The following is a 13,730-nucleotide window of genomic DNA, read 5'->3' as shown; positions in this document are numbered from 1 at the left end:
TTGGCATTGCAATTTCATCTTTTTTTTTAATCTTTCCAGACTGTTGTAGGGTATGTTTGGTTGTGTTTTTGAAAAGTGAACTGTTCAAAAGAGATTCACTTTCAAAATCTCATGAGATTTGAAATTTCATGAGACCTCATGAGAGTAAATCTCACACATTTGCTTTTGAGGTTCTGTTCAAATAAGCTTCACTTTGTAAAGTGTACGAGGAAGTGAATTTCATGTGATCGAACCAAATGTACCCTTAGTGTTCATAAAACAGCACACCTGATATTAAGAGATATTAAACTGGAAAAGGATATGGTAAAAGTTTTGCTACACAAATTAATGCTTGTATAAGTTTAGCTACACAAATTTTTAGCAAAAAACTCAGGCCTTTTACAACTCTCAAAGCAGATTCGGTTCCAGTAAATTACATCAAAGCTAAAAGGCTTCCTTGATCCAATAGCAATGCAGTTGAGAAACACTGAAAGATAAAAGTTTTGGCACCAGAAAGATATTGGTTTTTGAATGGCACCAAAGCCAAAGCAGATGGAGTTACTGTAGCCTCACATTTTAAATGAATATGCTACCATGCAATATGCATTTGTGCTATGGATGCATACTTCACATCTTTATTGCGATTCTCCTATAAATTCCTGCACATAAGACAACACCATGCACTGAACCAACACGCTATCAGACTCTCTAGTCTCAGCCATAAGTGATTGTGCTTTTATAACTCCCTGAAGTTTGCAGGATCATGCCGGTACACAGTTAACTGGATGACACAAAATATTAAATATATCATATACAAGTCCTAATGAATCAGTGATGCAATATCAGTCAACCCCAGTGGATAACCAAAATATTGCACGTCTTTCTGTACACAAGTGCCTACTTAAAATATTTGATTACAAAATATACAGAATAAATAAACAAAACTGACATGACCAAACTAAGCATGATCAACTTGCATAGGAGATGTAGTTTAAAGCATACAAGAAGGTCAACAGGGCAAAAAGAAAAAGGAAATGCCATAAACTCGTTTAGCTGCAGAGGCACATTGGTTGTAACAGCAACATTAGGTCGAATAGGTCTCTCAGGGCGAGCAGTTACAGAAAATAAATTTCTCTAGTGACTTTCCCTACTGAACATTTTACATGTCTCGAGAATGGTTGCCTTAACAAGAAAACATTCTACGAAGGAAATGTAATACCGTTCGGGTAAAATTTGGACATAAAATTGATATCAAGGCGGTCAAAGGCCACAAATGAATGACATATTTACAAACAGGAGCATGAGAGCAAGCAACTAACTTTATTACTATCAAAATCTTTCATATACACAACCTTAGCCACAACATGCCTTTTCTGCTGCACACCATAAACCACAACCTGCTGCCAACAATTTCAGCAACCAAATCGCCAAGTCTGTTTATTGCATGGGAACTTCCAGAATAAATCTTTGCAGTTGACTGGAGGCAGAGAGGAAGAGAAATAGGACAGCTAAGCTGCTTTTGGTGATGGCTTGTCAATAACAATAATACTGGTTAACAAACTTATTCTGTAACTTATTTCTGGGATTGCTAGAATCAGAAGGGTGTATGAGAAAGACAGGTTGGTAGCAAACAGCGAAAAATAGAAGCTAAAATGGGATGAGGATCATCAGTCTTTGGCACTGAACCGCCTTGCAATGATAGGACGGACATCATCAGCAGAGGCAAGTGTCTCAAGGAAGGGAAGTATAGAAAGTAGAGCAGAATCTGTTGGGTCATCGAACCAGCTCTGAATAGGAATTCCATTATTCACTTGCAACTGGAAAACCTGAAAACATTAAGAGGAAGTATAATGTTGACAAGTTCATGGAAGAATAAAAAAATAAAAGCCATAACTATGTAAAGTTACTGGCTTATAAACATTTCTCCAAACCAATTAACCACACAATATAAATGCCAACACAATCACACATAACACCTATTTTCTTGGACGCATGAAAGTGCATGCATGTCAGTGACTCAAACAACTGTCAGAACAAGAAGTAAAATTCAAGACTAGCTATAAGAACGGGGAAAAACAAACCTGTGGAGTGTTATCAATAATGACAACTTTTGCCAGGTCACGTCCTAAAACTGTTAGGTCTTTCATATAACTGCCATCTGAAAATATACAAGATTCCTGGTAAACACGCTGAGAAATGATCTTTTGGTCAGGGTCCAATATATTCAGAAGCTGCTCAGCATATATGCTCTGACTAGCTGTGAAAATAATGATTTCAAACATCTCCACTACTCTATCAAGGAATGTGTGGAGGTGGGGCCTCTGGCGAACATAGACTGTGTGCTCTTTCATGTTGAAATATACAGGAAAGGTAAAGTTTGCATCAGGGCAATGCTCCAGGGAAGAGTGAACTAGCGTTTCTGGAGCGAAAAAGGACCATTACTTAGCGACAAGCATTCACAATTTCATATCCCATAACAAAAACCTAGCATGCACTAAAGCTAAAAAGAGAAGCATAACACCAGTAATATCTGCAGGCAATAGCTTTGACTAATTTTACAGATATCTTATATACAATGACTTCAGTCATCAACTGCCTAATCCCTCAATCCTAAGTCTTTAAAATATCACACAAATTTTGCAGACTTCTCATAGTCTATCTCACAACTCTCACATGAATAAAGCAGTTGACTTCAAATAAGTACAAAATAATGCAACCGATATAAGCAATTCTGTAAGCATTAGAATACATCGCAGAAGAGGAATTTCAGGAAACTTGAGAGATTGAAAGAAGATTATAGCTTCCTTACCATCCAAATCAAGAACTAGAGTTATAGGCTTCCTTTTCCGTGTGTACTTTGGTAACGTTATTGATAAATAAGAAGGAACTGCCTCAGAAAGGTCTGAAAAATTCCCAATAAATAGCTGTGGATCAAAATATTCCATATCATCGAGAATTTCATAACTGTTGTGGTCATAACCCTGCTGAGATGATTTGGCCTGATGAATTGCCAAAAATAAGAATGCGTCATCAGAGTTCAATATAGCTTCTTCAACAGATTCTGCATCATCATTGTTAGTTTTTGCAATTTCTTCCAAGAAAGGGAGTATCATGCATTGCTCAGATACATCAAACATCATCTCCGGATGGACATACTCATAGTCAATGCCAGAATTAGAACTAAGGGACTCATCAAGCCCAACATCTCCCTCAGCAGATAAACTAGCAGTGCTTGCATCAGTAACATGGAAGCTTTCCAAATTGCAATTCCTTTGATCACATGGACTGTTACTGCTATCATCACTATCTTCAGAAATTAAATCTGGTACAGCAAGATTCTCACAGTCTTGAACTGCCAAAATAAAAATTATATAATTCAATACACCAATAAGAAGTGTAAAAAAATCATATAAATGTCTATTAAGTATAAAGAAATAAGAATAGGCAACAGAAAGCAGCACATGACACAGATGCCTGGATGCCAAGTATATTACCCCAGTAAACGAGCAGATTATGATGAAGCAATTGCTCTCCCACATGTTCAATAATATTTTTAAGAAAAAGAACACGAATAAATCCAAAATATCTCCTTTTATATTTTTATAGCAAATTTGTTTTCATTTTTAAATATTTTTTAGTTGATTGTATCAAAAAACAGTTGTCAGAGCAAACCAATCTTCAGCAATGAATATGGCATAGTTAGCCAACTAAACCTTTAATCGAAATCTAAATGAAAAGGCTACTTATAAAAAATTTAAGGAACCTAGAATGAAGCATGTGAAGATTTTGGCTGCTGCTATTCCATTTTTCCTGAATAACTTGAAGTGATTTATTTCCTCTTTACTGGTTACAACAGTTCCAAATATTTCCTTAACTGGGCAGAATTTAGGGAGGGATGTGACAGGCATACTATACTAGTTACCCAACTATGGTCAATGAGGAGGCGTACCTAAAATAATGCTGAAAAAAATGGGTATATGTTTGCACAGATGGGTTAAAGCTCCTTGGTCATTGCTTTACATGGAAGGGGTGCCTGATAATTCAAGAACAGGGCCTCTACCCTCGAATCTGGGACTCAAGCTGGTTGTAAGGCTTGTTTACTTGGCTTGTAACAACCACAAATTTATAAAACTGTAAACCACAGATAGAGATTGAAACACACCATCTTCTTTTAATAGCACCCCGAAACACATCCCCAAACCACCTCCCCCACCCAGCCCAACCAAAAAAAAGGAAAAAAGGGGGAACAAGAAAACGGAAAATAAAAGGTAAAATGAAGAATACTGCAAGATCAACAACCAATGGGTTTGGATCATCATCATACCTGCACCACAACTATAAATTAACTGTTGCCATTGACATTCGTTGGGCTCTAATGGAGGAGAGAAGATTGTCTCTGATAAATATGAAGATGTGGTCACTGGTACCACCTGCAAAGCAGACATTTACACAATGAAACATCAAGAAGAAGCGCCTTCCTAACATAAAATTACTGTAGACAAAAATTAAATGAAGATACAGATTAAAACGAGGACTTCAACCAAACTGTCAGACAAGAATATGCAAGTTATCTCCAACAAGTTCAAATAATATGAAAAACATAACACAAAAAGATTTTCACTAAGCTTAACATTGAGAGGTCCCAGTCCACCACTCATCACTTAGTATACATAACCATGAGAGGCAGGCCCAACGGTTAATCAAGCTAACATAAAATTCTGAAGCAAATTCAAACAGAGTGATATGATCAACAACCACAACACAACATTAATATGCAAATCCAATTTAATAAAGCCAATAGACTAAAACCTCAAGGTTCGATGATATATACTAGTTGGACAAATGGACCAATAAAAGGGCAAGAAATGTATTATTAAACATTTCCACCAATTAGCATTTTGATAGGATTCTACCTTTTTTGGCATCAGTAGTGAAGCTTAACAGTCTGTATAATAATGCCTTCTAAAGAATCTAAACCACAACTGGAAATCTGAAAAATCTAATGAAGAAATTTTTAGGGTTGAGCCTTTTTTTTATTGAATGAAAAATAAGCTTCCATGAAACAGAAGAATGAGTGATGAGAAGTCACCCTTAGTAAGGCTGTCTTTGAACTACTATAAAGAATGATAGTTTATAGTCCCCTTCTCATTTGCATTGAGAATGGGAAGGTTCCTGCTTCTTGTGCTAATAAATGGATACCACCATCCAAATTTAACCCCTGTTGTTTCTTCAAAAAATCCATCCCTTAAAGCGAAACTCATTCTGCATCCCAACTTGCAGCGAAATTAACTGAACCAGTACCAGTACCAACATTGGCTTAACCCAGAACCATGGGGTTTGTTGAGCTGCAGCACCAGCTTAGACGATACATCACGAAAATATCACGAGATTTTGTAAATATCGCGATATATCGCTGGTCATTTTGCAACACTTTTTTTGTTTTTCGTTTTACACAAAAGCCCCCACAACGGCTGACTGAGCTGCTTCCTAAGTTACCCAGTTACCCTAACATCTTTCTTTCTCAGATTCTCACAACTCACAAGCTCTCGCCATTTCAGATTTTCACAAGCGTGAACGATTCCGGCGTGGTGACTCTCTCTCTCTCTCTCTCTCTCTCTCTCTCTTCCCTTTTGCTTCTCATTTTTGTCTATTTCTTCTTCTCATCATCCATAAATCTCTCTCTCCTTTCATTGAAGACGAAGAGTGGTTCAAGCAGAATGAAATGCAAAGGTGAAATTTACAATAACAGAAAAAAAAAAAGGTGAGGACGATCATCGTTCTATCTTTCTCTCTCTCTCGATCTCAGAAGCGATGATTCATCAAGAGAGTGAGAAAGGAAATAATGTTTCATTTTTTTCTTTTTCTCCTAATGATTTCGTAACAATTTTCTCTCTCAAAATTTTGGGTGTTTGTTTCTCTTTTTCATTTGTCCAGAATTTTTGTTATAGCAATGCATTTGCTTGAATTGGTTCTTCGTTTTCTTCTTTGACGTCTCTAAAAGGAGAAAAAAAAAAGAATTTTTTTTTAACTTCGCTTTCTTTCTTTTCTTTTGTTTTTTGTTGTTTTGCAGTTCATCTATTTTTTTCTGTTGTTCCCCAATTTATTTTTAGGCGAAAATGAAATGGGAAATGTGTTTTCCCTTAATAAATCGGTTTGGAAATAAGGTGTATTGTGAATTACTTTCCTTCTTATTTTTTAATTTTTTTAGATTTTTTGAGAAATTAATTGATTTTTTTATAATTTTCCCAAGAAATATTCAGAAACCTCGATTGGGCCTAGATGGTTATATTTTTTGAGAAAACTCAAGAAGTATTCAGAAAGTTGAAAATCTCAGGAGAAATTCACAACCGAGAAATTGCCGTTTTAAACTTTTGTCACCATGGTTGGGCCTAGATGGGTATAAGTTGGATCTAACTGAAAAGCACGCAGGTCCAAGCAAAAATCAAGTGGATCTAGGTCATAGTGACTCAATGTTGGTTAGCATCAGCTCCATCTGGCTTGAGTCAGAATTTGCTTAGTTCTGTCTGTTGGGTTATGGTGTGTCCAAGTCTGATCCATGTTAGACTTTAGAGCGTCCAATTCTGATTTCAACTGATCTATTCAATGCAACTTCACCTAGTGCTTCCAGCAACCAGTTTAAGGTGAAATGGGCTAACATGCAGCTATTATTTCTTTTGGAAACTATGTTTATAGATTTAACAGCCTCATTATTCTACTAATCATGATCAGGTCCAACTCAGTGGCTGGAACTTCCAGCATTCATACCACCATCCAGTAAAGATGGTATAACTTTCATAAGAATACTTGCACAGGCAATGATCAGCAAAGCATACAGAATAGAAGAGAGCAGATGAAAAAGCATACAAGAAAAATAAAAAATTTAATTGTGCCCCGTGCTAATATTTTCAATGCCCAGCCTAACATAAGGTACAAACAACAATTACAGCAAAATTTTATTATCAGACACTCACATTAGCAAATGTGTCTGCATGGTCAACAACGTTAGCATGTTCACCGTCATGGCAAGAAGTTGGAATGCATGGGTCTGCAGTAAAACACATTATTAAAAGGTAAGAAATTTGTCAAAATTTCCTCATAATCAGAACTCATTAAGTGCCAGCCATTCTTTTTTTTGTAAGCAATTATGAAGATATGAAGTATAAACAAAAGATTATTTGGTAAGTTGACATCAGCATGTTCACTCTAATGACAAGAAGCTGGAATGCTTCGAAATTGCAGTAAACAGATTATTAAATGGTAAGAAATTTTTCAAAGTTGCATCATATTCAAGACTCCGTAAGTACCAGATATTCTTTTTTTCTGACGCAATTATGAAAATACTAAAAAAACAATTTGGTAAGATTGTACATATTGTTCTTCACATTCAGAATTTAAAAAAAAAGGAAAATTTATCATTATATTCAAATTATGGGGACTATCAAATCAAAAAGCCCCAACAAAGAAACATTTACTAGTCTGGAATTAAAGGAGAGAAAAGAAACATTTTCACAAATCTCCATGAAACCGATACAACCTTCTAGTAGAGTATTATACTTATCAAGAACTGTATCCAACTACAGAAAAAATACAGCTGATTACCACCTTGATTTCTTTCAATTGAAGAAGCCTCCAGTTCTATAGCTTGATGATGTAATTTAGGTTGACATCGAGAATCTTTGGCTATTTTATTCGATTGGCAGCATGCTTGGAGACCAATCCCCTTTCTTTTTGAGCTGTTGCTTAGTTTACTCTTCATATGTGGGTACTCTTAAGTTCAGGCAGCAACTTCCTAATCAAAGAATTCCACTGGAAGGATCAAGATGTTTCCAGATTTATCTAAATTCAGAAATGAGTTATCATACTAAGGTTATTAAGATTATGCACATATTGATAAACTCAGGTTGAGGGGAGCCAATAACCAGTAAAAACCAAAGAAGTAACAAAAATATGTGAAGATAGTGAATGAATTACATTTAGAAATACAAATTCGTAGAGACATAACATACTTCCATAGTCTCAAATATCAGCCTTGCAATTAAATCAACCAGGACTCTCATTTATCAGAATAATTTAAAAGTAACAGGTATTCTTGGGGAAGTATATGGAAATTTTTGAAAATTTTCAGCAAAAAAATAAAGATTTGATTTAACAAAAAAGAAAGAATTTATTGAAAATGAAATTTCCCTGATAATATTGCAACAATAACATGACATACACATTTTGGAGTTTTTTTAAATTTATCATGATAGCTTAAGGCTCACATACTTGAATAAAAGCCTTTAAAAATGCAATAAATTAAAAAAATCAATATTTGCGATTATTGTGCTCCATATTAGAATGAAAGGCTGTACAGAATGAAGAAATGAAAAATGCAAAAGGTCTACACTCTACAGTATAAAAATGACATTTCATAGGAGATTTATCCAAAAGAGTCATGCAATTCTATCAAAAGTTGTGGATGGTAGATATACACCTGTCCATATGGTGGTTGCAATTGTGATCTATGTCATAGGGACTCGGCCAACTGGGTGCTGCACTCACGTCGACGCGACGCGGGTGCACGTGCGGGTGCGACACCTGGTGCAGTCAACCTGACCCTGGGTGTGATCAACGCACCCAGGGTCATTTATGTCCAACTTTTGGACTTTATATATATATATATATATTGCCACACCCCCACACCCAAGTTTTTTGAAAGTGCCGCACCCCCGCACCCGCACCCATATGACATAGATTGTGATAATATCGGTGATTTAAGGTCAGCCTATATTATCAGCAATATATCATGATATTTTCAAAATATTACCAAAACTCAAAATGTCACAATAATATGATGATATTTTTGGCAAAAAAAAAAAATTTATATTTTAAGCTTAAATTTTCTATATTCCTTTTAATCTTTTAAAACTTGTTTCTTTATATTTTTGCAAGAAAAATAATGCAAGACAGTATTTTCTTATCTTTTTTATTATTATTTATATTTTTTCAAATTTTACACTCCCGAGATTTTCTCAAGAAAAAACAACTTCCGAAAATTTCTCTGAGAAAAACCCTCGGCAAGAAATCACCTTGAACGATGCAGGTGACTATGATTGCAACAATCATAATATTAAAGAAGATGCAATTATAAGGCAGATATCTTTGTGATTCAAAAGAAATAAAGTATAATCGTGCAACCAAGTACAGCCAATGGATCCTATAAAATATTGAGAGAGAGAGAGAGGCAGATAGCACTCATGCTGAATATATTCTAGCATTATTAGGCATGGTTTTGAACTCAAGCTATATAATTCTACAATGCTATCTAATATTTATTATCCAGTACTCTTTTGTAGTTTTATTGCTAAAGTATCATTAAAATGCTTGGTATCCATAAGCCAAAGCATGATGGAATGTCCATTAATAAAAATTATGACACCAAATCTAGCAAGCAGATAAACCATATTCACTGAGTAAATTTCAGGGATATAGTGATTCTTTAAAACAGGTTTAACTAGCAACATCTTTCCAAAGAAATAGTTTCATCTTTTAATTATTAATACAGAACCCCACTTGTCTTTCTTGCTTCCTTTGTTCTTTTTTATGGTTTTGTGAAATAAATCCAAAACTTTCACTATGGTCTCCGTCCTTCTTGCCAATGATAAACCAGTGCCAGTTTTGTCCTACCAGCAGCTACCTCCTACCTATGCTTCAGAACTACATGACCATAACTTTCCTTCTCATATCAAAGGGAAAGAGGGAAAAAAATAGGAGGAGCATAATTAGACACTTTAAATTCTTGAAACCACCCTTCTGTCGCTCCGCGCTGATTTCCAGCCATTAAACCAAACCTAAATCTCCACTCCATAAGAGCCAAATTGGGTTTCAATCTCGCTTGCAAACATGTGATTTTCGTTAAACCACAAAAGTGATCTCGAATTTGATCCCTCCACCCTACACACAATTGAAAAATCCAACTTCTACTCTTAAACACACAAACCCACATCCCAAAATCTTCACACCCCACAATCCCACCCTTCATCACCACTCCCCACACCCTCACAAACCCAAACCCAACGTCCAAAACCGGACAAAAACCCCACTAAAACCACAAAAATCCCAACACCCAAAAAAGCCAACAACCTTCATCAAGAGCCAAAAGTAAACAATCCACCGGGCAAACAAAGAAACCAGATTCGTCCACACCCAGAAAACCAACTAAAAACGAAAAGAAAAGAACCAAAATTCATCAAAGATAAAACCAACAACAGATTACAGAAGAAATACGCAAAACCCACAAAACCCAAAAATTTCTCGATCAGAGAAGCAATAAAAGGATCAGTCTAGAAAACCCAACAAAGAATGAAACAGGAAAACAGAAATCAAACCTCAGAATTTTCGAAGAAGAGGGGATTGGTGCTCCGGTTTTTGCTCGAACTCAATCTTTTTCGAATCCCCGAACACGAAGGGAGGGCAACAAAGTTGGCTCTCCCCCCGAACTCGAAGACTCTCTCTCTCTCTCTCTCTCTCTCTAAAAGGAGTCTTGCTTGGCAATCCTTGCCAACGTTTGGACGACTCTCTGTAACCTCATCGACGGTCAGGATCTGATATCGCCACCACCGTTTGCCCATTAGGGGTTTGAAACGTATTTTTGTGAAAGCATACGTCAGTAAGACACGTCAGCTGGTGCATCTTTTGGGAGCAACAGATGCTTTAATACACGTGGCAGACGGGTATTGAAGGATGTTGACATGTCGCCGCACATTGGCTTGCCCCTCTCTCTCTCTCTGTGGCAATCCGTTTGGTTCGGTTGGAAAACGTTAGACATGGATCTGGATGCGATCTTAAGATAACCTCACTGGGTCCAGTTAAGGGCTTGATTGGACTTGGATAAGGCTGGTAGAGATCAGGTGGTGTAGCGATGGCAGCCCCGCCTCACCTTGCCCCCATTTGGATCAGGGATGGAGGTTAAATTCAAAACCCATGATGAGATGGAGGTGGGGATGGACTTATGCTTTTTCCTGTACCGCTCCGTCTCCACCTTCAATCCCTGCCTTGCCCTGCCTCACTCCGTCGTCGATCCTTCGTTAGAGATGACAGTGGACCGAGGGAAAACAGGGCCTCACCCTGCCTCACCCCCATTTAGACTGGGGATGGAGGACATGAAACGAAGATGGAGGCAGGGATGGAGGTTAAAATCAAAACCCGTGCAAGGATGGAGGGCAGGACTTTGAGACGAGGCAAAGGTAGAGACCTTAGGTAGAGACCTTATCCCCCACCCTAGTCCACTGCCATCCCTAAGGTGGTGGTTCGTATGCATAAGAACCATATCCAGCTTTATCAGATCAATCAAATGCCTTAAAAGAAATTTTATGCATAAAATTGGACCGGATACTGAAGCACCCAAACAGGATCTGCTCCAACTAGCACTTGGATAATAAAGGTCATCTAGTGAGCTTATGGGATCGTTATGATTGGGTCCAAGTCAGATGAAATCTGTCACAAATCCCATTCTTGGGGAAATGGCAATGAGGGGAAATCTTGTGATATTTTGAAATTTTTGGTTTTCTCAAGAAAACATGACCAAAATATCAATATATAAAAAATATAAAGCTATACAAAATATATTCAAATGAAAAGAAAAATAGAAATAATGTAAAGTGCTATCAAAATTGGCCTTATTGCATTAATATCATGATAAAAACTCTGTAATTTAATAATGGGTGATGTTTTGAAAACATCATGTTTCTTCAGTATTGTACTGGCATTTGAAAAATATCATGATAAAATCGTGATATTTTTTAAAATATCAACCGTATTTGTAACATAGAAATGAAAATTGAGATTAAATCCAACTCATAATCAGTACCATTTGGTGGGAATATAAATGGCACATCTCTGGTTGAATGTGGGAATTGTTGAATATTCTTACATAATTGGATATTGTTTAACTGGATTTAAGTTTGGGTTATTATTGGCTACTAATGAATGTACAAAACTAATGAGTAGAAATGTTACAGATGTGATCTAAATAGTTTGTTTAGTAGGAAACTTGTTTTGAATCTTGTGATTATGACAAGTAGTTAGGTTTTTAAAGGGGTTGAAAAATCAACGGCCCACAGTGTGCCAAAATTTCATAACTCAAAAGATCACATTTTTACATCAGAAAAACATGATCCAAGGCTTGATCCTAATCATGCTGAACACATCTATGTTATTTAGATTGAGTGATAGAGCTTGCACCTATGATTTGTAGCTCATTAGTTTTGTACCTTCATTAGTAGCCAATATTCGCCCTTTAAGCTTAGCCCTTCATAAGTAAGCACTTGATTAGCTTTCAATCTCTCTATGACGTAGTTCAAAACCATAGTCACAATGTAATATTGATGAAACCTTTTGTGCTCATAAGTTCAAAATTGTTTAAAAATTGGACCCAAGCATGACCCAGCAGTATTAATTTGGTTCTGTTTCGGTTTGGGTATGACTAGTTATTGGGTTTGGATATATAGCAGGTCAGATTTTAATCGGACCCTTTCTTTTAATCTAGAAATTGATTTGGGTATGACTAAAACTATCAACCCAAATATGGGTTATCGGGTCGGAGCTGTGCATCTTTGGGAAACAGCCTGTGAGTTGTGGGGCCTAATAGCAGATGTGTGGCGCTTAGGTGCAACGGCACACTTAATGTATGCAATGTGATTACACCTGACCATATCCATATTCCTTTGTCATTCCAACTTAAGATAAAGAACCATCCAGTTCAGCTAGCTGAATTGCCAAAAAATTGTGACCTATGTTCGTGATTCCACTCTTTGCACCTCTTTTCATATATGTCACATTATTTTTTGCCCTTTTGCCTAAAGTAGATGGCACAAGTAAATCTAGAGAAAGCATCTTGATTTCATGAGCATCTATCCGTTAGACCTTCAAATCACACGTTGTTCTTTAACTCTTGGACTGCAAATCCCATTAATGATGTGTTCAACCATGGTACTTCTTCTCATAGTTGGCAATTGATCAACAGCTATCTAATATTGTAAATGGTGGTTTCTCATGAATAAAATCAGTCAACCTAATTGCTACTAATCATAATGAGTTCTTAAAATAAATCACTCATTTTTATCTACCATTTGGTGAGGCAACATGTTTTTCAATTAAATTGTGATCACCTCATAGCCAAAGGCTAGTTGCATATCATGAGCAAGTTGGTCCGTGAATCAAATTTTGAAATTAAACTGAAAGAATGAAGGAATCAAACTAATCAAACGCAAGGCAAATACTTTCATGGGAACTTTTCTTCACAATATCACAAATGTGAAAAATAATTTTCTTGTGCTTTCATTTTCACATGCAACCTTTTCATTTCATATTTTGCTCATATTTGTTTCGTCTATTTTTTGGTGACATAATTGAATTAATCTTCTTTAGCCTTTGAACATCGCATCTGTCATTTAATACTTTACCTCTTGTTGATGCTGCTATAACTTTCCCTTTTTTGCATTTAAATCCCCATTTTGGTTCACATCTTTTATCATTTGCAACTCATTTGAAGTTCAAAGTGATGGTCCTCATGAATAATCGCAATAACATCCACACTATAAAAACCAAAAAGAGTAGGAGATGGCATTTGATGCAGTAGAACAGATATGTATATGGAGATGAATGTGGATCTCGAAGATGTTAACCAGTTCTGAACCAAATTTACATTCAACCATATCATTAATGTTTTATAATGTAATAAAACAAGCTTAGATGCCAAACTTAGACGATTC

General features: G+C 36.3%; 1 protein-coding gene across 2 annotated transcripts; it reads right to left on the bottom strand.

Moving 5' to 3' along the window:
- Positions 1-1,280: 1,280 nt before the first annotated feature.
- Positions 1,281-10,486, bottom strand: LOC149815509 (uncharacterized). 2 transcript variants are annotated; one of them, XM_089988727.1, is made up of 7 exons: positions 10,347-10,486; positions 7,582-7,768; positions 6,951-7,024; positions 4,304-4,409; positions 2,789-3,331; positions 2,061-2,398; positions 1,281-1,805 (listed from the first exon to the last, which is right to left on the bottom strand). In XM_089988727.1, the coding sequence occupies exons 2-7, from the start codon at positions 7,733-7,735 to the stop codon at positions 1,647-1,649; spliced, it is 1,374 nt and encodes a 457-aa protein (XP_089844853.1). In that variant the 5' UTR covers positions 7,736-7,768; positions 10,347-10,486; the 3' UTR covers positions 1,281-1,646. The 2 variants fall into 2 exon arrangements, with proteins under 2 accessions (XP_089844853.1, XP_089844854.1); XM_089988728.1 differs by having other exon boundaries at positions 7,582-7,785; positions 10,347-10,466.
- Positions 10,487-13,730: the final 3,244 nt, after the last annotated feature.

The sequence above is a fragment of the Nuphar pumila genome, chromosome 15, assembly GCF_984573655.1.
Source record: "Nuphar pumila chromosome 15, dmNupPumi1.hap1.1, whole genome shotgun sequence".
NCBI lineage: Eukaryota > Viridiplantae > Streptophyta > Magnoliopsida > Nymphaeales > Nymphaeaceae > Nuphar > Nuphar pumila.
This window is presented reverse-complemented; position numbering and strand designations above follow the sequence as displayed.

Bases quoted from the DNA above. Each gene is read 5' to 3' on its own strand.
- LOC149815509 (XM_089988727.1), bottom strand. From the start codon at position 7,735: ATGAAGAGTAAACTAAGCAACAGCTCAAAAAGAAAGGGGATTGGTCTC. The intron at 4,410-6,950 runs GTGAGTGTCTGA...TCTGCTTTGCAG, and splicing joins ATGCAGACACATTTGCTAAT to GTGGTACCAGTGACCACATC. The intron at 3,332-4,303 runs GTATGATGATGA...TTATTTTGGCAG, and splicing joins AATTTATAGTTGTGGTGCAG to TTCAAGACTGTGAGAATCTT.